This window comes from Pelobates fuscus, chromosome 5 (genome assembly GCF_036172605.1).
Source record: "Pelobates fuscus isolate aPelFus1 chromosome 5, aPelFus1.pri, whole genome shotgun sequence".
Taxonomy (NCBI): domain Eukaryota; kingdom Metazoa; phylum Chordata; class Amphibia; order Anura; family Pelobatidae; genus Pelobates; species Pelobates fuscus.
Genome location: NC_086321.1, coordinates 203,849,616 through 203,874,707, shown reverse-complemented (window position 1 = coordinate 203,874,707; position 25,092 = coordinate 203,849,616). Strand labels below are relative to the sequence as shown.

The window sequence follows — 25,092 nt, the reverse complement described above, 5'->3', positions numbered from 1 at the left end:
GGTGTCACGGTTTGCACTGTGCCATCCAGACAGCCAGGCGTGGCCACCCCACAGGTGCCAGACAGGGGATTTGAACAGTGTCCTTTCTGTCTCCTAATCCTGCTGTCTTACCTCTGAGCCATAATTCAGCTCATGTATCATTTATTTGTTTACTCTGATCCTCTGACTACAGATATTCCTCAACTATTCTTCAGCTTGTCCTTGCCTGTACTGCGACTTGGAGCACTATTCCTGCACAGCCCCCATGCACAGATTCACAGTCCAGGTGGCTTCTTACCTGGTCACCTTGGACTGTCTATCTGCAAGGGTGAGCATACATCTCTGTGCTACAGACTCCAACCAAGGTAAGCCGTGACACTAGGTTAGCTACATAGCTTTAAAGGCTAAAAAAACAGACATGTGCCCATCAAGTTCAGCCTTCCTCACATTTGGTTTTTGCTGTTGATCCAAAAGAAGGCAAAACAATAGTTTGAAGCACTTCCAATTTTGCAACAAACTAGCTAAAATCCCTTTTGTTCCTAGAATGGCAGTTAGATTTATCCTTGGATCAAGAAGCTATTAATTACCCTTCAATTGTATCCATTGGTCCTAGCAGAACTTTTATAATGTATGCAGCCTTCCTGGATCCATTACATGGACTTGCTACACACCTCCATCCCCACAGATAAACTATGGGTGAGGGAAGTTAAAATGATGATGACTAGACAGGGACCCATGGGTGGTGGATGGGGTCTACTAATATAAGCCTCACTGTAAGCCTCAATTTAATATTTATTTTAGTAAACGTGTAAAATGAATTTAATATTTTTAAACATGTTAATATTTTGATATTTTTTTTAAATATTGATATATTGATATTTTAATAGTTAAAATAATTTTATAAATCTATCCAAAATGTTAAATCACTTTAAAAAGCTTATCTAAAAATATACCATAATAAGGGGGGCAGTAAACTGTTTCCCTTTGTCCTTTTTGGGTGGGTTGAGAATTTAAAACTACTGGGAGATGTTCCACAGTTGCCTCTAGCACTTCACCCACTGAAAATAAAATACCCCCTCACCCTAATAGTGAGGTGCATTAAATTTAATAACTGTTTTAAGAAATTTCAGACTTACTTTCAGTTCCAAAAAATGGCAATTAAATAAACATAATAGCCTGATGCTAGTATTAAAATTGCAAAACACATAAAGAAAATACATGCTGGAAATTATTTTTCCCAAGTGAGCCCCATGAGGGTTCCACACAGATTGAGCTTTCTACGTGGGAAAGGCCTTTTCTCGCTTTTAAATCTTAGTCAGATGCCTCCGGTTTTCTTGTAAACTAACCAATCAGAGCGTCCTGAATGACAAGTCATGAGACCTTCGTTGGAATACTCCCAGGCAAGTCTCATAAGAGGAATTAAAACCTCCCTCATACTAATATGGGGTTTATATTGACCACTGGCCAGCCACCATATCTGATTCACAAAACAGCTTATCCATCATTCAGTACCTCAGGGATGCATCTGATTGGCCTTACAATTAGTCTGCAACTTGACAACAACCCCAAACTTAGAGCCAAAGTCATTATAAACTATCTTCAGAGTAAGGAACAAGAAGTGATGGTATGGCCTACATGGACCCCTGATGTCAACATCATCGAATCTGTCCGAGATTATATGAAGAGACTGAGACTGCCTAAATCCACAGGAGAACGTTGGTTAGCTCATTATAGATGTTTGGAATAACCTACCTGTCAAGTTCCTTACAGATCTGTTTGCAAGTGTACCTAGAATAAACTAATGCTGTTTTGCAGGAAAAGGGTGTTCACACCAAATATTGATTTGATTTAGCTTTTCCTTCTGTTCCCTTTAGATACTTGATCAAAAGAAACTATTAGTATTTCTGTTTCTGAAAGCATTCTTACTTTACAGTATATTTTAACACCTGCCTAAAACTTTTGCACAGTATATATATTCTTCATCTGGTGGAACTTCAAATAACTTTACTACTGTCATCCTCTAGTACAATTTGGAACAATTTAGAATCCTCTAGAACAGTAATGACAATATGGCATTTCCATAATAAAATGCAAGAAAACTCTTACCCAGAATTCCAATCTCCAGACCATTTAAGCTTTCTTCTATGTATTCATAAATACTGCCTTTTGTGAAGTCAACTTGTATGATCTTGACATTTCTCCCTGTTGAATGTTCTGTTCAGAATACCAACAAACAATGATTAATCAAGTGCTCAAATAGGCTTTATAGATTTTGCACAATAGGTGTGGTCCTCAACAAATATTCCATGTATGCCTATGTGCAGACTGCAATGTTTCATACATATTTTTTAAGCCTCCCAAAAACACTAAAAGTTGAAAAGTACAAAATTAAAATGCTTTTTGTTTCCTTACATTGTGCATCATATTTGCCACTAAACATGACTTTTGAGCCATCGTGTAACCGGCCAGTGTGAGATTTCCTTTTAATTGGTAGATCCATGTCTAGATATATCTTAATACACATCAGGAGTTTTATTGTGCAATGCTCTTAGATGATCACATATATTTCCAATGTTAGAGGTACTCCTAGCCTATTTAAATATAACACCCCTCTAATAATAAAATAAAGCTATTTACTTACCTTCAATCCCACGCTGTGTCAGCCTTATTGTGGTGACTGCTGCTCCACCTCTCACTGAGATCTATATTACTAATGTTCTCAGGCATTCCAATGCTTCTCCACAGAGAATTATTGTGGACTTAATGTGCATGCACAGCAATTACTGTGCTAATCAGCATTTCCTCATAGAGATGAAATATCTCAGTGCATCTTTTAGGGAGCATTCACCATCTTCATGGAGAGCGTGAAGATGCCAAACGTGAAACGTGCAAAGATTTCAGGACCGTAATGGGAAGCACTTGTAGAGGATGTCTGAGTGAAAGCCACTAGAGGTGTCCTTCAGGAGAAATGTAAACATTGCCTTTTTTACTATTTTATTGAAAAAATATTGTTTTGACCTGACCCTAGGAAAAAAGAATGATCACTTACCAATTTCCATTGCAACTGTGTTCATTTTCTCAACCGTTCGGCTGATCATTACAATATTCATCCCACGTTTAGCAAGCTAGAAAAAAAAAAGAAACCTCGTGGAAAAAACATACAGTTTATAGTGCAGAAGTATAGCTAAAGAAAAGTAAAGTTTCAACCATTTGTTAAGATTTTGGAAATACTTAAAGGGACTCTCCAGCGACAGGAAAACAAAACTGTTTTTTCCTGGCACTGCAGGATCCTGCCATACCTCCTACCCTCCCACCCCCATCCCATGTAGCTGAAGGGGTCCAAACCACTTCAGTGACTTTCCTGAATCTAGCACCGATGCATTGGCCAAACGCGTGCAATAGACCTCCCCTTAGGAAAGCATGGCGTGAGGACGTCCAGCGTTGTTTAACCCCTTAAGGACCAAACTTCTGGAATAAAAGGGAATCATGACATGTCACACATGTCATGTGTCCTTAAGGGGTTAAAACACTTTTCAGGTTTTAAGAACCCAGAAGTCCCCTCGGCGCTGGTGACTTCTCCTCCCAAACCGACGTCAGCTCCCTAGTGGAGCGGAATGTGCATGCGTGGCAAGTGAAATTTGTATCCAGCGTCGCAGTTGCGCCTTTAGTGGCTTTCCGGAAGACAGCCACTAGAGGTTTGATTAACCCTGCAATGTAAACTTAGCAGTTTCTCTGAAACTGCTATATTTGCATCTAAAGGGTTAAAACCTGTGGGACCTGGCACCCAGACCACTCCATTGAGCTGAAGTGGTCTGGGTGACTATAGTGTCCCTTTAATCTTTTTTGGTTAAATTACAGATACAAATTTGGGACCTTAAAATTTTATTTTAAAAAATGTATAATTTTTACACTTGTTTTTATATTTGGCATCTGATAAAAGCCTGCACTGGGTTTGCATTTGTTTGCCCTGCCAGTTAATATCTGATTCCTGTGTTTTTATATATTGGTTGCATGCGGATATTACTGATTTTCTGAATGCTTCCGAAGAAATGAGAGTCGGTAGGACCAACCAAACAAAAGAGTTTATTGAATGGCCCTACATATGTAGAAAACTTTTTTATGGAATGACTGCGAGGGAGAGAAATTACGTTTAACATGTAATTTCCCCAAAATAATTAACTAATTTATTTTGTATTTCATTTTTTTATGTTATAAGTAATAACTTCCAGGTAACAGTTTACAGTTTATCCATGTGTTTTGCAGTGAACACAAGGGTGTTAATTAATATATTTATAAATTATAGAGCAAGATATGCTATAGACATGTGCAATTCATTTCGGTCCGAATATGAATTCGGACGATTTTCGGGAAATTCAGACATTCGGGTACTTCCGAATGTCCGAATTGCCGAAGTTCCGAAATTACCGAATTTGCGAAGTTCCCGAAGTGTCGTAAGAACAGTATTACCTAAGTACTAACATACTTACCCAGTGAAAGAAGAAGGTTACATTGCAAAAATTTTAAATAAAAAGTATACAAACATAGCCAGGATTCAGCTGTAAGCATTTGCAACACTTACAACAATCAAGTAACATACATTCATATAACATGTAAGTTACTTGGCCAGTCAATGTAATGACAGGAATGAATAAGTAGATAACTCCCTCATTCCCACGGTATTAGGGAGCTATCTACTAAAAGGCTGAAAGACCTAAATTGGTCTTTCAGCCAAATTTACTAATACTAAGTAAAGATTACTTAGTATTAGTAAATTATACCCCTACTCGCTATACCGCGAGTAGGGGCATGTCTATTAAACACTGAGCAGCCTGTGGCTGCTCACTGTAAAAATAAAATAAAAAATAAGGTCCCCCTCCCGAGCACCGACTTGCGCGTCAAATTATTGCCCCCCCTGGCCCCCACCCCTGAGCGGCGGGTGGGGGCCCTAATGTAAAATAATGGTGGGGGCACCTATTGTCCTCCCCCCAGGCCCCCACCCCTGAGCGGCGGGTGGGGGCCCTAAATCAGAATAAGGGGGGGACCTAATGTCCTCCCCCTGGCCCCCACCCCTGAGCGGTGGGTGGGGGCCTTAATGTAAAATAATGGGGGGGACCTATTGTCCTCCCCCCAGGCCCTCACCCCTGAGCGGTGGATGGGGGCCCTAAATCAGAATAAGGGGGGCACCTAATGTCCTCCCCCATGGCCTCGACCCCTGAGCGGTGGGGGGGGGGGCAAAATTATAATAAGGGGGGACTTAATGTCCTCCCTCCTGGCCCCCACCCCTGAGTGGTGGGTGGGGGCCCTACAGTAAAATAAAGGGGGGACCTAATGTCCTCCCCCTAGCCCCAACCCATGAGCAGTGGGTGGGAGCCCTACAGTAAAATAAGGGGGGGACCTAATGTGTTCCCCCCTGGCCCCCAACCCTGAGTGGTGGGTGGGGGCCCTACAGTAAAATAAGTGGGGGGACCTAGTGTCCTCCCCCCTGGCCTCCACCCCTCAGCGGCAGATGGGGTCCTAAATACTAATAAGGGGGGACCTAAGGTCCTCCCCCCTGGCCCCCACCCCTGAGCGGCGGGTGGGGGCCCTAAAAAAAAAAACGTCCCCCACCCCAGGGGGACGCAATTATAAAAAAAAAAAACGAGTGCAAAAAAAAATAATCCTTCTTCACTCGGCGAGGTGAATGAAGAGACTGACAGGTAAGTCTCTACATTTACCTGTCACAACACTCTGGTTGGTTTGAAATCCACCAATCAGAGTGCTCTGTGTCATTTTACACAGCGTGGGAAAGTTCTTTGGAATTTTCACACGCTGTGTAATTTGACTCATAACTCTCTGATTGGTGGATAAGTAACCAATCAGAGAGTTATGAGTCAAATTACACAGCGTGGGAAAATTACAAAGAACTTTCCCACGCTGTGTAAAATGACACAGAGCACTCTGATTGGTGGATTTCAAACCAACCAATCAGAGTGTTGTGACAGGTAAATGTAGAGACTTACCTGTCAGTCTCTTCATTTACCTGTCAGAGCACTCTGATTGGATGGCTTAAACCCACCAATCAGAGTGCTCTGAGCCTAATTGCAGGGCGGGGCAAGGCTTTATAAGCCTTCCCCCGCCCTGCAGAGCTCAGTCTGCACGGAGCCCTCCATGGGTGAAGATGGATTATATTTTTTTGCGCTCGTTTTTTTTTTTTATAATTGCGTTGGTTATTATGGTTTTTTGTTTGGCCTTTTTTGGGGCTGAAAAAATAATATTTTAGAAGAAAGAAAACATTGAATGGTAAGTTTTTTTTTTTTCAGGTACTTAGTTAAAGGTCCCCCCTCATTAGTTTTTAGGGTGAGGGGGGTAGGTAGGGGGATAATTTTTATTTGGGGGGGAGGGGGTGACTAGGGATTTGGGGACCCCTAGTCACCTGGCGGAGGGGGCCTTTTTTTTAGGGCACCCACCCGCCACTCAGGGGTGGGGGCCAGGGGGGAGGACCTTAGGTCCCCCCTTATTAGTATTTAGGGACCCCACCCGCCGCTGAGGGGTGGGGGCCAGGGGGGAGGACACTAGGTCCTCCCCCTTATTCCAATTTAGGGCCTCCACCCGCCTCTCAGGGGTGGGGGCCAGGGGTGAGGACATTAGGTCCCCCCCTTATTAGTATTTAGGGCCCCCATCCACTGCTGAGGGGTGGGGGGCAGGTGGAGGACACTAGGTCCCCCCCTTATTCTTGTTTAGGGCCCCTTTTTTAAATCAAAGTGTTATTAAAGGAATATTTGGCTATTATACACTGGTTTGCCACATTCCTCTTTTCATTTCAGTATTATTTTATTTGCCATTTTATTCTATGCAAGTTTATTTTATCCAGATCTAACTATCGTTGGTTTTCCACCATATTGGAATACTAAAGAATCCTCAAGGTGGGGATTATACCACCCATACGCCATCCACCGAGCAGTACGTCTGCTCTATATACGGTGTGTATATTTTATTTCATTTTAATTATTCTATCACTATACAGTGAGCACTGTATATTATTTTTTTCTTATCCCGAGTTGGACTACTCCATCATTTTACTAAAGCACCAAAGAGGAGCACCACATATCCTTGATTGGGGATTATTCCACTTCACACTATCCATTCCAGAGCTGGATTTAAGCTCTGAATATTGTGAGTAGTTCTACTATTACTACTATTCTACTATTTACACAATATCCACATTTTGTTTTCATACTACATCATTGGAGTTTTCTCTCTCTTCTGTTCTTCCCGCATATTCATCTTCAAACTACAGATATACATTCGGGACGCTACATAACCTTTTGATGGACCACTAGGATCACCATTTGCACATTTGGACATTTTATATTTGGACTATTAGGTACCGTTGTTATTCCAATTTTTATATTATATTTGGAAAAATTTTCGGACAATTTGTCACTGCTGCTACTCCTATTTTTATATTCCTATTCTTATATTATTATTTGTTATTTCCACTTGTTTTAGGCGCACCCTTATTCCTTCTTTTGGGGACCAGGGTGGAGGTCATAAGGTCCCCCCCTTATTCTAGTTTAGGGCCCCCACCAACCGCTCATGGGTGGGGGCCAGGGGGGAGGACTTTAGGTCCCCCCCATTAGTATTTAGGGCCCCCACCCGCCGCTTAGGGGTGGAGGCCAGGGGGAGGACATTAGGTCCCCCCCTTAATAGTATTTAGGGCCCCCACCCGCCGCTCTGGGGTGGGGCCAGGGGGGAGGACAATAGTTCCCCCCAACATTTTACTTTAGGGCCCCCACCCGACGATCACTGTTTACTAGACATGCCCCTACTCACGGTATAGCAAGTAGGGGCAAAATTTACTAATACTAAGTAATTTTTACTTAGTATTAGTAAATTTGGCTGAAAGACCAATTTAGGTCTTTCAGCCTTTTGGAAGATAACTCCCTAATACCGTGGGAATTAGGGAGTTATCTATCAAGCGGCTGCAAGAGAAGTCCCGAAATGCCGAAGTTCTGAAGTCTTGAAGTGCCGAAGTCCCGAATTGCGAAAATCCCGAATTTCAGAATGCCGAACAGAACCGAAAATTTTCCCCATGAACATGCCTAATATGCTATGCCACTAATGTATGCATATTAACATTTTCTATATCTTTTTACACTTTAAAAAAAAATTTTTTTTGAGAAGAGGGGTACTGGAATTCACGTTTTATATAGCATGATTACTGTAGTTTGACACTTTCACCAATTTATTTTATTATTCTATTGAAGATAGGTCTAATTTACTGGGGTGTAGTGGGAATACACTGTGTTAATTGAGTATGAGAGTTTTGGGTCTAAAGTTGTTTTTTTTTTTTAAATATTTTTTTCTTTTATTAGGTCATTAAATAGTTTTGATTCTAAAAAAGCAAGTAATAAATAGTCTGGTTTTATACTCAGTATTTAAGGTTGTTAATATAATTTTACACTACAAAGTGTTTGGTATATTCATTTCATATTTCAGTCAAGTTCACTGAGTGAATTCCTATAATAAGCATGTAGAGGAGATAGTCTTAATGTATTTGCATACATTTTTGTCTTACCTCAATTGAATATGCTTTACCAATACCATCTCCAGCCCCAGTCACAACTGAAAAGGAAAAATAAGTTATTTGAATATGTGTTTTGCCTTTAAAATAAATTATTACAAATACAACTTTTATTGCTGATTCTTTGAATTTGGTACATAATTGGATCAGCACATACCAAATTCAAATGAAGTACTTAGATCCAAACTGTAATATTCTAATATTAATGGGAAAATATTATACACAAAATTACAGAATAGTGTCAATTTAAAAGGTAACTTTTCAGAAATTAACTGGCCGTGTTTAATATGTAATTATTGTCCTTAGCACATTTAAAGAGCAGCAACTGATAATGAGGGACAAACAAAGAGATGGGACTGCGCCGGTGAGCGCATGTAATTAAAAGTCCTGGTTGAGGTAATAATTTTGAAATAGAGTCCAGTATAATGGAACTTTGGTCCTATGTTGGTCTCTGAAGTTGTAGAGTATCGCTTCTTGCAGGTATATGGAGGAGGGCGATGATTGATGAAAATTATAATGGTAAAGGGTGATCCAAAAGGTATCCAAATAAAATAGAAGAGATAATACTCACTTTTTGTAGAGCTTAATCCAGCTCTGGTATGAATAGCTTGCAGCGGTATTGTGGCAAACCTAGCCACTTCTGGACTATGCTGTACCAAGGTTGTCCGTAGGCTGTAGGGGGGGACTGTATATATTGTGTTATGTGTGTATTATACTGTGGCCGTTCGCATGCTGGCAGCCCTAAGCTACCAGCCTGCAAACACTTCGTTTGACGAATCGCGGCTATCCGGGCCGTTCGCCAAATGAATACGGGCTCCCCAGGTGGACCACACACTTAGAGTCGTGTGGCGCTCATTAACCGATTGCAACAATGTTGCAGTCGGTAATTAAAGGCTCTCCTAGGTGGCCGTCGTTCGACTACCGACCATGCGGCGGTCGGCCATCTTGGATCCTTTGTCTCTCCAGCGGTGTTCGGTCGTCGAGTGCCTGGAACTAAAAACGGCTACTCGATGATACGAACACCGCTGGACTTCCAGAGCGTTCGGGAGTTCCGCTCTCATCACATTGTGTTCCCCATCGGTGTTCGGTAGTTTTAAACCGAACTCGAGGGTTAAATGGATTTCATGCGGCGTTCGGTCAGTTCAGCTGGGAGCTGAGCGGTATTCTCCCAAAAGATGCGCTCAGCCCCCAGCTATCTACCGAACGTTCGGTCACATTAATCTACCGAATAAAACTCTACAACTGTATTTTAATGTAGATTGTCAGTTCTGCTGCACGAGGGGATAATGCAGCGAAGCCTGTTGGGAGAATTATGCTGCATGATGGGAGAAATCCCCTGAAACAACTGTATGGAAACCCCTTGCATGGGGAACTGTATAAATATGCACGCTGTGAATAAAGCCAGTTAGTTGACTCCCAAACTGTGTTTCGTCCGGTTATTGGGAGGATTGGGGATATTGCCTTACTTTTCAGCGCTGACTGTGGATGTACCTGTTATACCAGCGGAGATCGTGGATTCTAATACTGCACTCCGCTACAGGTATGATCCCCACTTATGGGATATGCGGTGAGTATCCTCTTTGGTGTAGTGACAGACAGCCAGGGGGGAGATAAAACAAAAAACAGTGATGGTGCAGTATGTTCCAAAAGTGGATAAAAAGTATTTAAACATAGTAGATCCACTCACATTTAATAGAGCTTATACTAGCTCTAGTGTAGTAGGCATACAGAGGTATAATCCCCGCGTCTGGGATATGTGGTGAGTGTTCTTTGAAATGGTTCTTAAGATGGTAACAGGAGCTCAGGGAGAAGATAACAAAACAGCAATAGTGCTCTCAGTAAAACAATGCTGGTATATAAAATATAATAAAATATACTCACAATGTATAGGGCAGGCTAACTGCTCTATGATACAGGCACGGGTGGTATAATCCCCACCTAAGGATTCTTAGGAGTATAGGAGATAATTGGGTAAAAAGCCAGGTAGTTATAATAAAAAATAAATAAAATAAAAAAGTAAATAAAAGATAATGGTACAAAAGAGTAAAATGACGCGTTTCACCAATTTAGGCTTTATCAATGGATTAAAAAACATTTCAACCTGGCTAGATGGGGTACATATAGGCTTGAGACAACTTGAAAATTGCGCGAAAACTGCTCTGACCAATCACAGGGCAGATTGTGATTGCACACAAATAACAGCTGTAAACCTTTAAGAGTACATAGATATAACTTATGGGATGTGAAATATATGATTTTATTATAAAAACGAGGGTATGATAAAGAGAATTTTCAGCATATTAGCCAAAACACGTGACGTGCGTCATAAGCGCGACGTCACTTCCGGTCACTCGGTATTCTGGGGCATGTAGTTGTATCATGAACTACATGCCCTTTCTTACTTTAGACAGGTGCCCACGAAGGCACAGCTTAGGAGACCTTTGTATTTATACCGACAGGTGCCCATGAAGGCACAGTCTAGTGGAACCGTTACTTAACTCAGTACCTTTTAGGGCTATCTCTCTATTTTTCTTTCCCAGAGCACAGTTAGCTAACTCCTTCTTACTTCAGACAGGTGCCCACGAAGGCACAGCTTAGGAGACCTTTGGCTACATTCTTTACCTTTCTAATTACAGCCGATCAATGCTTATGACGCTGACTGGGAATGGTTTCTGTTTTTTCATGTGGGGCAGCAACGAACTAGTCGTATCTATACATTTATGATATACTCTGCAGTCACTGAGTCATTATTGCACATACAATCAGCTATGCACTCCGTGGTGCTTACTCTATGTTCATTTTATTAGCTTGACACATTGAGCTACATTGCAATCGAATTCTGTGACCGTGTTTACACAGCTGACTTTGCATTAATCCGGTCACTTAGAAACATTGTAGCTGTGTATTGTTACCGTGCAACCTACACCTTATCAGCCTGATATATCGAGTTATATTGCATTTGAATGTTATGACCGTTTTTACACAGCTGACCTTGCTGCAATTCGGTCATTTAGGAACACTGTAATTGTCTATTGCCACCATGCAACTTAATTACGACTACAGAGCAGCGACTAGTTGTTTGGGATTTATCTATTTCCCCATTCCCCCCCCCCCTCTTGTGGGGTTTTTTGCCCCTCATGATTTAGGTCGTTTTTTGTGATTGTCCTGCTCACTCCCCTCCCGTCTGTATGTACTCCTCACTATGGAGATTATTTAAGTCACGATTTTTGCCTCAGTTATTTTTCCATTGAGACATTAAAGTGACTTAGTGTCTGTTTGTGTGATTTTTTAGTTAATTAATAAAGTATTTTACTGATCCCTTTGAGTATTATATAGGGACAGATCTCTCTCTTCTTTGTTTTCTCTTTACTATTTTATATACCAGCATTATTTTACTGAGAGCAGTATTGCTGTTTTATTATCTTCTCCCTGAGCTCCTGTTACCATCTTAAGAACCATTTCAAAGAACACTCACCACATATCCCAGAGGCGGGGATTATACAGCTGTATGCCTACTACACTAGAGCTAGTATAAGCTCTATTAAATGTGGGTGGATCTACTATATTTAAATACTTTTTATCCACTTTTGGAACATACTGCACCATCACTGTTTTTTGTTTTATCTCCCCCCCTGGCTGTCTGTCACTACACCGAAGAGGATACTCACCGCATATCCCATAAGCGGGGATCATACCGCTGCAAGCTATTCATACCAGAGCTGGATTAAGCTCTATAAAAAGTGGGTATTATCTCTTCTATTTTATTTGGATACCTTTTGGATCACCCTTTACCATTATTATTTTCATCACTCATCGCCCTCCTCCATATACCTGCAAGGAGCGATACTCTACAACTTCAGAGACCCACATAGGACCAAAGTTCCATTATACTGGACTCTATTTCAAAATTATTACCTCAACCAGGACTTTTAATTTCATTTACTTTGCTCACCGGTGCAGTCCCATCCCTTTGTTTGTTTGCCTTTCTTATTTATTTCAAGGACATGTGAGGGAGTCCTTGTTTGGGATTGCTGCCCTTTGTAACTCTTTCTGATATATTAGCGCTGACTCTATTCTCTGTTTTTTGATAATGAGGGACATTAAATATTATTATATTAGTGTACTAGATCTTTGTCTTCCAAAACTATAATGCTAATTAAGCTATATGCATCTAATCTTATTAATCAGTTGTTTTTGGATGCATTATATATCAATATTCACAGGTCTGGCCTTGTTAATTAAAGTAAATTATTGGCATGTGCTAATAATGTATTACTCTTTATCTCAGATCATTTTTAATTCTAAACTCCTCTAAATGTCTTTAAAATAAAAGAGATTTAGACAAATGAGAGAAATCCAATATTTCATGGTAAGAAGGATCCATTCAATAAAATAAATTTTCTTCCTCATCTTTAATTACTTTTTTTCAGACATTACATCTTTATTTGAATTTATCCAGTTTTAGTCATTTAAAATGATTATAAATAGTTTTGTTTGGTGCAAAAATACAGAGTAGCTGAGTGCACTTTGTGCATATTTAACAGTTGGGCCACCCCAATCTTCCACATATTTTGATGTATTTTTTTGGAACGTGATCACTAATTGGTGCAATCTACATGTGGAGGGTAGGACAAACAGGAAAGTGCACACAATAACTGAGGAACAAGTGTTAAGCACTTCACTGCTCCACACTCAAAAGAAGAAGAGGTGGGTCAACAATGTTATTGTAACACAGACAAAGAACAAATTGAGGGCACCATAGGATGATATCCCCAACACCCCACTCGATCTAGCATATATTATTCACAACATACATACTGTTAATTTAAGACATTTACATTTACATTACAAATAACTCAAGAACTTTTTCAACTTTTTTGCAAGCTGAGTAATATCTGCTATTCCGTTGGTTGAGCAGTAATCCAGCTTCATTGATCACTGATTTTATGAAGTGGTATTTAATATCAATACATTTAAATCTTTGACAATGTGGAGTAATTGAAAGAGCTATTGTGCCCTGATTGTTCCTGAAGACTTGTACTGACTCATATTGACATTGATTGTCCATTCACCTGTGCAATTTCATCGGCTACAAACTTTCTTGTGTAGCAGTTAAAGCCAGCTTCATAATGACAGTCACTATGGTGTTTCTAGGACTTCGATGCAATCAGTGGACCCTTCTTTGTTTAAATTCTACAGAATGTTTAATATGTATATATTTTGGTTCATCGTTACTAGAACATCAATTTGTTTAAAGTCAATGCCTTGGAAATGTTTGGAAGAATCAAAGTCTTTCATCTTGAATGTAGCTGCAAGTGTTTCTTTTACAACTTGAATATTGTTTCACTATCAGCACATTTGATGTAATCATCTACCATATTACCTTACCTTGTCTGGCAGAGTGTTTACTTCATTTTGACTACAGCTGTTATACCCGGACACATCCTTGGCTCCTTAAAATGCACCGCCAGGAAACTAATCTTCTGTTATGCTCCCAACCAAGGATCAATTAAATGGTAGCTCAACATGAGTTGAAAGCTTTCCTTTAATGCTCTGCATTTAATCCCTGTATTTCTTAAGCCAATAACATTTAATCCTATTTTGAGTCCAGCTTAAAGTTCATCCATAAACTAGCCTAAGTGTGATTTATAGGACCCAACGACAAATAGAAGAGTTCGATAGCCTACTAGTTGAGGAAATAGCTAAAATGACAATGAAGGGGGAAGTTATCATCATGGGTGACTTTAATCTTCCTGATGTGAACTGGAAAACCAAAATAGCTGTGTGTGCTTGGAGCACACATATTCTAAACTCCCTACTGGGTTTGTCTCTAAAACAAGTGGTTGAGGAGCCAACTCATAAAGAGGCCATACTAGTTAGGGGGAAACAAATGGAGATTCTATATCTGCTATTACTGTAGGTGAAAGTTTAGGATCCAGTGATCATGAGTCAGTGTGGTTTAATATAAGAACAGTGACTGAGTCACCACACAAAAACAAAAGTTTTAGACTTTAGAAAAACAGACTGTTCTAAAATTAGAATATGTGTAAAGGAGTCATTATCAGACTGGAGCAATTTTAATGCAGTCCAAGAGAAATGGGATTATTTAAAAGTTGCACTGCTGAAAGCAACAGAAAATTGCATTAGGGTTGTCAGTAAAAGCAAAAAATTAAAGAAACCACTGTGGTACTCCGTAGATGTGGCCAAAATAGTAAAAACCAAAAAGTTAGCATTTAGTAATTATAAAAAAAAACAGAGTGAGGAAGACAACATGATATATAAGATTAGGCAGAAAGAGACTAAGCGAGTTATAAGAGCTTCCAAAAAAAAAAAACACAGAAGAGAAAATAGCACAGTCAGTAAAAAGGGGACAAAGCTTTTTTTAGATACATAAATAAGAAAAGGAAAGCAAAACAATGATTAGTTAGATTAAAAACAAAAGAAGGAAGGTATGTAGAAGAGGATAAAGGTCTAGCTGACTGCCTCAATTAATATTTTTGTTCATTATTTACAGATGAAAATGAAGGAAAGGGGCCTCAGTTAGGAAAGGACAAATGTGTAATTTGTTACATATGAGTTTACAGAGGAAGAGGTTCTATTTCAACTGTCAAAATGGGACATGGGACCTGATGGAATACACCCAAAGTTATTAAAAGAGCTTAGTGGTGTACTAGCAAAACCATTAACAGATTTATTTAACCAATCATTGTTAACAGGAGTAGTCCCAGAAGATTGGAAGTTAGCAAATGTAGTGCCCATTCACAAGAAAGGTAGTAGGGAGGAGTCGGGCAACTATAGGCCAGTAAGCCTTACTTCAGTAGTGGGGAAAGTAATGGAAACCATGTTAAATGATAGGATTTCACATGGATTTCAAGATCAGAGACAACATGGGTTTACTTCAGGGAGATCATGAAAAACTAATATCATTGATTTTTGTGATTGGGTAACTAAAATAATAGATCAGGGTGGTGAAGTAGACATTGCTTACCTAGATTTCAGTAAGTCTTTTGACACTGTTCCACATAGAAGGCTCATCAATAAAGTTTGGATTCCAATATAGTAGAATGGGTAAGGCAGTGGCTGAGTGGGTTATAGTCAATGGATTATATTCAAAGCATGGTCTTGTTATCAGTGGGATACCTCAGGGATCTGTACTTGGACCCATTCTCTTTAATATTTTTATTAGTGATATTCCAGAAGGTCTTGATGGTAATGTATGTATTTTTGCTGATGATGCTAAGATATGTAACAGGGTTGATGTTCCAGGAGGGATAAACCAAATGGCAAATGATTCAGGCAAACTAGAAAAATTGTCAGAGTTTTGGTAGCTGACACTTAATGTGGATAAGTGCAAGATACTGTATCTTGGATGTAAAAACCCAAGGGCAGAGTACAGAATATTTGATAGTCCTAATCTCAACATCTGAGGAAAGGGTTTTAGGGGTAATTATTTCAGATGACTTCAAGGTAGGCAGACAATGTAATAGAGCAGCAGGAAATGCTAGCAGACTGCTTGGTTGTATAGGGAGAGGTATGAGCAGTAGAAAGAGAGAAGTGCTCATGCCATTGTACAGAACACTGGTGAGACCTAACTTGGAGTATTGTACACGGTACTGTAGACCGTATCTCCAGAAGGGTTTTGGTACTTTTAGAGAGAGTTCAGAGAAGGGTTACTAAACTGGCATGATAAAATTTACCAGGAAAGGTTAAAGGATCTTAACACGTATAGCTTGGAGGAAAGACGAGACAGGGGGAAATATTATAGGAATCTTTAAATATATAAAGGGAATCAACACAGTAAAGGAGGAGACTATATTTAAAAGAAGAAATAGCACAACAAGAGGACATAGTCTTAAATTAGAGGGGCAAAGGTTTAAAAATCCCAGATATACGATTAGGCCAGGGACTAATGGAAGTATTTAGAAAATTGGACCGACTGGTTCTTATCTGCTGCCACATATGTTTCTATGTAATGGAGGAGTGGAGCGGCAACAGGCAGACCCCAGGTCTCCTATTAACATTAATAAAAATATTACTATATCCAAATGTAAAAAATAAACACATGAAATTATTGATCAAAACAGGAATGCAGCCCATTCATTGTGTCCACAAAGAGCAGATCATAAATAGTTTATTCACCTGGATCGAACGTCTTGACAGTTTCTATGAAAATGCAGGTAATAAAAGGTGAAAGTAAGAAATACATGGGAGAAAGGTTAAAAATATAACAGTGCACTCATAAGAACAGGTCACCCCCTCTAGGGAGTGCACCCATCCAGGACATAGAAACATAAAATGTGACGGCAGATAAGAACCATCTAGTCTGCCCAATTTCCTAAATACTTTCATTAGTCCCTGGCCTTATCCTTTAGTTAGGATAGCCTTATGCCTGTTCCACACATGCTTAAATTCCTTTACTGTGTTAGCCTCTACCACTTCAGCTGGAAGGCTATTCCACTACCTTCTCAGTAAAGTAATACTTCCTGATATTATTTTTAGGACCCGCCATTTGTAAATCACATCTTGTCAGCTTGTGGAAAGGTGTGGGTTGTCAACTTGCAGTTTGCCAGTCCTGCACATGTGGGAGACCCATGGCTAGAGTGAATACCGGCACATCAGAGAGTTGCCTCTAGTCTGCTCTCTATAACCTCCTCCGTTGGACTCACACAGTAGTCTAATTCATAAACTCATAGAGTTGATCTAATCTCATCTTCACCAATCTCTGTACCACTTCTAATCTTTCCAATGTTCAATTTCCTCTATTTGACCACCATCTGTTGTCCATTGACATCTGCATACCCCGTACCCAAAGTACACCCCCCTCACCACATCAGTCTTGCAGAAACCTCCATTGTCTGGACCTACAGCAATTCTCCATCAACCTCCGAAGTCTCCTTTCACTCATCTCAAAACTCCTCCTACCAACTTGACCGCCACAAACTTTGCAACTCGCCTCACTAAGAAGATTTCTACAATCAGGGAAGAAATCTCTCATCTCTCCATCCACTACCAACTTTTCCCCTAACCACACTCCCTCAGCTGTCCTATGCTCATTTGCACCCACTACAGCAGAAGAGGTTTCTGCTCAGTAGGGTTGTGCATGGGCAAAAAATTTGGTTTGGAAATTGTTGCTGGGAATAATACACTTTGCCTATACTGACCCAAGGCTCAAGCTACAGATGACATGATGTTCAGTCTGTTTAAAATTGGCTAACTTGGAGCATGTCAGCTATTTGAAATAATATACTTTATCTATATCCAATGCTTACTGAATATACCCCTAGACAAGAGTTATAGAACATCGTGTAACAATTAACAGGTGTTATATCCTGTATGTTTCTGTCTGTCAGCCTTATTTTGTGTTTTTCTCCCTTTGATCACAACTGCATAGTAATGTGTAATTTAGAAATGAGTAGTAAATATCTTTAATTTGCAGTGCGCATGCATATTAATCTGAAGTGCGTAGTTATAGTGAAATTTAGTTTTGTGCAGGGTCCGAACACGAAGATACACCAGCAAGCTTCCTATAGGTTAAGATGTTAAGATAAGATAGATGATTTTGTTAGGATTGTATAATGCTTGTAAGACCACCCCTGTTTCCTCTTGAACATAAACTGTTACACAGCTCATTAAACGCTCAGAAGTCACTTTGAGCCTGGCATTTTCTTGTCTCATTCATTGGGGGTTCCTCACCAGCTGGTTTGGGGACAAGGAGAAATACAGAAAGTTCCAAATTGCTTAGAAGTCCATGGCATGACATAAAGGAAATTTCCTGACGCAGAAAATCTTCACTTACAAGGGTTCGGCAATTCGGACCAATGGCATTCGGAACTTCGGCAATTCTGACATTCGCAAGCAACCCCTCTTGTTTTGCCACTTTTCAGAAATTCAAAGCACTTTGCCACCACAACCACTTACACATCTATAGGGCTGCCAGTGCCAGGAATTGGCTTATTGGTCAAGATTCCTGTCATCATTCATGTAATTTTCCCTCCCTCTCTTGTTTTGCCACTTTTCAGAAAGTCAAATGAATTCGGGAATTCGAACTGCGGACATTTGTTTTCAAGAAATTTGTCCAAATGTACATTCAGAATGAAACAAATTGCACAGGTCTACTGCTCAGCTCCGTTCCTCCCGCCCCACCACCTGTTCCCTTGATCCTATTACCCCGTATCTCATCCGCACTTTGTCTCCTTCTCTTGCTTCGACTCATTTTTCAATCTCTCCCTCTCCTCTGGCACATTTCCTCTACTCTTCAAACATGCAACTGTAACCCGATTCTTGACCTTGATTCCCCATCCAACTACCAGCCTATCTCGCTACTGTCATGGTACCTGCCACTCACACCTCCTTCTTCTCCAGCAATTTCGGCACTTTGGACGCCGGCCACGATAGCCCCGTCCCATTTTATGACGCGGCGCAACTGCGCAGACGTCATGACGTCAATGACGTCACGACCCGCGGGAAATCTCAAAGCAGGACGTTCTGGGGGCGTGGATATCAATTAAAGAGACAGGGCATAAAAGGTACTCACTGTGAGTCATTGCCCTGTCGTGGTTTCAGCTTGCCTGTCCCTTCAGGGTGTTTATATTCTCTAGGTGTTCTACGGTTTTGACTTGGCTTGTTTCTTGACTTTGCTTCCCTCTCCTATCCTTATACTCGGCCCGGCTTATGCTTACCTGTCTTCTTGTTCCCTTGACCTCGGCTTTTCCCTGACCATTCCTTGTTTGCTTGACGTTAGTCTGGCCACTCAAGGTCCGGTATACGTCTTTATAGTTTTAGTATACTGCGTGTTGGATCCCTGTCTTGATCCTGACAGCTACTGCCGTTTGTCTCCAAGATCCTTGAGAGTTGTGTATGCAAGATTGACAGACTTCTTCAACTCTTTGCCTGACTCACTTCAATCTGGATTCTGTGCTTGTCACTCTGAAACTGCTATGACCATAGTATAAAATGATTTTATCACTGCTAAATTCCATGGCCACTACTCTATCCTAATTCTCCTCAACCTTTCTGTTGCTTTTTGTGTCACAGTGAACCATGACATCCACTATGCCAGCACTAGGAGGTTCTGACTGCTCCTGTCTATTCAGCCCACCTGAAGCAGATGCCTAATCAGCCAGGTATAAAACACTGCCTCTCTCTGAGGGCAGTGTCAGTTCATTGACTCTGGTTCCTGTATTTGTGTTCTTGATCCAGTGTTGTGCTGAACTTGGCTTATTTATCCTGACCTCTGGCATCCTCTGACTTTGGCTGCTCCTCGACAATCCTCCTGCTTGTTTCCTTGCCTGTACTGCGACTTGGAGCTAGATCCTGCACACACTCACAGGCCAGGTGGCTTCTTAACTGGTCACCTTGGTCTGCGTTTGTTTGCAAGGGTGAGTGTATAACTCTGAATACCGGACTCCACATCAGGTAAGATTCCTGACATTTTGACACTGTTGATCATCAACCGCTTCTTCTTATCCTCTGTAATCTCAGTCTACGAGATACTGCTCTCTGCAGGTGCTCTTCCTCTCCTAGCGCTCATTCAGTGTTTTCTTTCTGCCTCCCTTGGTAAACTCATAAGTTCCTTTGGCTTCCAGTATCATTTCTATTTGGATGACACGCAAATGTATTTGTCCTCCCCTGATTTCTCACCACCCCTTTTGACTCGTGTTTCTAATTGCCTCTCTGCTATTTCCAACTGGATGGCTGCTTGTTTCCTTTAACTGAACCTGTCCAAAACAGAACCTTTGGTCTTCCCTCCCTTAAATGTTGCTACTCCCTTGTCGGTGTCCCTCCAAGTAATTGGCGCTACCATCCACTCTACCTCTAAGGCTCACTGCCTAGGTGTTCTCTTTGGACATGAGGGGTAAAGGAGGGTTGGAGTCAATCAATCACTAAATCCTTCCATCTGAAAAACGTGCGCATCCAACCCGTTTTAACTTCTCATGCGGTAAAGGTGCTTGTCCATGCCACTGTCCTCCCTTGCCTTGACTACTGTACAGTGGCGTACTAAGGGGGGGGCGGTCCGCCCCGGGTGCCACTCACTAGGAGGGAGCCCAGGGCAGACTGCAATGCCCCTCCTGCATCCATCGCCGAGACTGGGTTACCACGGCAACGCTCTGATGGTCTCGCGAGATCTATGGTCTGCAGCTCTGCGGAGCTGCAGACCGGAAATGATGGCCACCGGACCACCAGGGACCCCACTGGACCACCAGGGATTTAAGGTAATTGTTTAGCCCTCCTCATCACATCACCCCCCTCCCTCTACTCATCACCCCCCTCTACTCATCACATCACCCCCCTCTACTCATGACCCCCCTCCTCATCAGCCCCCCTCTTATCACCCACCCTCTCCTCATCACACCCTCTCCTCATCACCCCCTCCCTCTCCTCATCATCCCTCCTCTCCTCATCACCCCCCTCTCCTCATCACCCCCTCCCCTCATCCCTCTCCTCATCACCCCCTCTACTCATCACCCCCTCCCTCCCCTCATCACCCCCTCTCACAATAACCCCCCCTCCCTCACACAATCTCCCCCTCCTCTCACCTCCCTCTCACTTCAGCCCCCCACACCATAACCCCACACCATCCCCCCGTCCCTCCCCTCATCACCCCCTCCTTCCCCTCATAACCCCCCTCCCTATCACAAGCACTCTCCCTCCCTCTCACAATCACCCCCTCTCACAATCACCCCCTCATAACCCCCCTCCCTATCACAAGCACTCTCCCTCCCTCTCACAATCACCCCCTCCTATCACCCCCCCTCCCTGGGCTCCCTTTCACTTCACCCCCCATCACCCCCTCCCTCCCCTCATCACCCCCTCCCCCTCACAATCATCCCCCTCACAATCAACCCCCTCCCTCTAACAATCACCCCCTCCCTCTCATCCTCACCCCCACCAAGCTCCCTCTCACTTCAACCCCCACACCATCACCCACCCCCCCTCACAATCACCCCTTCCCTCACACCATTATCACCTATACAAGCACACACACTGCATTCACTATACGAACAGACACAGACACACACTTATGCATGTGTGTCTGTGTATCTGTATGTGTGTTGGTATATGTGTATCTGTATGTGTCAGTGTGTGTCTGTGTATCTGTCTGTGTGTCTGTGTTTGTATCAATGTGTCTGTATGTGTGTGTCTCAATCTGTATGTGTGTCTGTGCCTGTGTGTCTCTCTCTGTGTCTGTATGTGTGTGTTTTTATCTATATGTGTGTATCTGTGTCTATCTGTATGTGCCAGTGTTTGTCTGTGTATGACTGTTTCTATGTAACTGCATGTGTGTACCTATGTGTCTGTGTATGTGTGCCAGTGTGTGTATATGTATGTATGTATATGTGCATACATCTCAGCATTTCGCCTACACTACACACAAATACAACCCTGCATCCAAATGTCAACACTACAAAAAAACAAAAACCCACCCGTACATTCACTCACACATACTCCATACGAAAACATGCTTACATTCAAACACACAAACAGTGCTTGGTATTAAATACATAAAAAATAAAAACACTTCTCAGTGCTAAAGACATTTAAAACATTTGCGGGTGTTTTTTTTAAATTTTTTTATGGGGGGGGATGTATGTTCCCAACTTGCACGTTAGTCATTAATAAATGCAGGGGCAAGGCTCCTCTTCCTGTCCGCCTGCACCTCCCACGCCTCCCCCTTTGTCAGTCCCTACATTGGCTTCCTGTAAGATATAGGACTCAATTTAAGATCCTGATACTTGTTTACAAATCTCTACACAATGCAGCTCTGACCTACTTATCCTCACTAATATACAAATATGTCTAGGTCCCTACGCTCTGCCAGAGACCTATGTCTAACCTCCGTTCGTACTCCTACCTCGGATGCTCACCTTAAAGTTTTCTCTAAGACTGCACCGTTCCTATGGAACGTCATTCCCCTCTCTGTTAGACTTTCACCCAATCTCCACTCCTTCAAAAAAATCTTTGAAAACGTACTTCTTTAGGAAAACATATCAATTAAACTGAACAGCTTTCCCTCCCCGCACCCTGATTCCTCTCCTGAAACTGTCATTAAACCAAAACACTAAGCCCTCAATGAATACTATCCTAGCAACCTACTTTTCTAGTGCAGCGCTAAGTTATAAAGTTGGGACTTGCCCCTCAGAGAGATATATGGTAGATGTAAATAAAACAGAAAAAATAGACATACATATAGTGAATATATTATCCAAGGTGAATGAAAATAAACTGACATAGAAAAGAGCCATTCCCATTAGTGCCTTCAGTTTTTACATGTATGCTTAGTGTACTGTACAAATGATATTTTCTATAGGCTGAAAGATTTAATACAAAGAAAGGCTTGTATTTTGTTTCACTAGATTATTGCCCAAAAGATGAAGAGATCAGCACTATGATATGAAGGTGATTTGATTTCTATATACAACAAAAAAAGTGCCAAGATGATGGGATTGTATAATGTTTTGTTTTGTGTTTTGTTTTTTTTGGTCATTTGATGAATCGGGAACTTAAAAACAGGTTAAATGTTAACCTGTTTTTAAGTGCCCGATTCTTATTTAATTTCACATTGTTACTGATAAATTCCTTTCCATCCACTATGAAAGATCTATATCTATTTTTAATGAAGTAACTAGAAAGGTGTACATTTTCAAACCTATCAGATACTGGATCATGTAGAGTAGGTGCTTGGTAATCCAAGAATGACGACTATCTTTGATTTTGTGAACAAGGCTTTCTTGCATGTTTGCATTCATTTTATCGTGTTTTATTTTGAGAAAATCCACAGACCACATGCGTCACACTACTGTAAACACCCAATGTTTGTATTCTGCTCTTGAGTATGATGTGTGCCTTTTTCACTAAGTCTACCTTTAAGCTTGCTCCTATCCAACCGCTAATCCAACTCATAATTCCAGCTCATAATCCCTCCCCCATTCCCACCCTTTAATCCCACTCCCTATTCCTATCTCAGAGGGATTCCCTCTGTTGATGTCCCTGCTCACACTGTATTGAGATCTCTCTCTCATACTGCATCTCCTGCACACTGTGATTGCTGCAAACACATCTCCAATCACTTCTTCCCAGCACTGTTGATGTGACAGGGGCCTGGTGGCACTGTTAAAGGGACCAGAGATGCTCATCAAGTGGCCCTAAGAGCATGGGACCCCTGTAGCATGCAGCCCCAGTGCTGCTACACTGACTGCACCAGAAGTAGATCCACTGCTGATTCCATATAAGGTTGTTCTTGGAGGAAGATTTGCTCTGCATTTAATAAATCAGATGTTTGCCAATCAACCATTTTAGAGTAACAACCATATGAGTAAAGTTCATCTCATACATGCTAATAATATTCTACCACTTTACAAACAATCTGTTCATTTATGCATGCATCTCTTACAAAAATATAAAAAAATACCAAAATTCTTGGCATTAACTTGAAATATCTCACAGAGTTATGCTGAAATTGTGACAAAGAAGATAAAGAAAACAGTCAAGCACCTTTCTTTTGGATATCTGTAAGGAACTTTCTAGGAATGCACAAAAAGTATACAAGTAATGTCTATTTATAGCTATCAAGTCCATGTATAGATACTGTAATGCTTACATGAATTTAAATGGAAAACAACTGCCGATCTCTTAGGATTTAGATTGATGACTAGGATACTAGAGAATAACACAGGTACTGTATCTTTAATTAAGTAGATGTTTGTTAAATGGAGTAAGCAGCTTCTGGTATGCATGCAGTATAGCAGATAGGAGTTTGCAAGTCCATGGAAACGGAGCAAAATAAGAAATGAAAGTTGCAGCAGGAATGATTAGTTTTGGAGTTAGAGGTAAGCAGGCTTGAGAGCAGGTAGTCTCCTATTACGGATTCAAATATGACTTAGCTTTCAATGGTGGAAGTCCAGGTTTCCCTAAGTTCCCTAAGATGTTAAGTAGGAAGAAGAAGATCCAGTTACTAGCCGCGGTCGAGGTGAGGAGAAGGTGGGTCGATAGTTTTCCAGTCCGGGTTCGGTGCACAGAAGGTTTAGAGGAATCTTGCTAGCCGGTTTGATTTCGCGGTAACGCTTTTCAATAATCCAGCGTCTTGAATCTGGCGCGGTCTCATTATGAAGCATGGGGAGACCGCGTCAGAGAAGGGGGTGTGGCTAAGCTCTGTCAACCCGGAAGAGACAATGTAATACCGGCAGTTAGGACATGACAGTACCCTCCCTGTAAGGAGCACCCACAGGGTGCTATCAACATGGTTTAGATGGATAGCGTTTGTGGAATGCGGTAATTAACCTGTTTGCATGGATCACAGAGGAGTTTTCCCAAGTGTCCTCATCGATTCCGTAACCTTTCCACCTAATGAGGTACTGCAGGGAGCCACGATGGATCCGCGAATCCAGAATCTTTTGGATCTCGTATTCCTCTTCACCTTGCACCAAAATAGGATCAGGAGTAGTAAGTGCATCTCTATGGAAAGGGTCAGAAAGATGAGGTTTGAGCAAGGAAACATGGAAGACAGGGTGAAGTTTCAAAGTAGGTGGAAGCTTCAATTTCACAACGTTACG

At 41.4% G+C, this 25,092-nt stretch overlaps 1 protein-coding gene across 1 annotated transcript in view; it reads right to left on the bottom strand.

Annotated features, from left to right (window-relative positions):
* Positions 1–25,092, bottom strand: part of HSD17B3 (hydroxysteroid 17-beta dehydrogenase 3) — an 83,607-nt gene that overhangs the window by 28,938 nt on the left and 29,577 nt on the right. The window contains exons 2-4 of the mRNA XM_063457184.1: positions 8,537–8,583; positions 3,029–3,104; positions 2,086–2,193 (exon numbers count right to left, since the gene is read on the bottom strand). Of these exons, the coding sequence (XP_063313254.1) occupies positions 2,086–2,193; positions 3,029–3,104; positions 8,537–8,583 (231 nt within the window). The remainder of the gene's footprint in view (positions 1–2,085; positions 2,194–3,028; positions 3,105–8,536; positions 8,584–25,092) is intronic.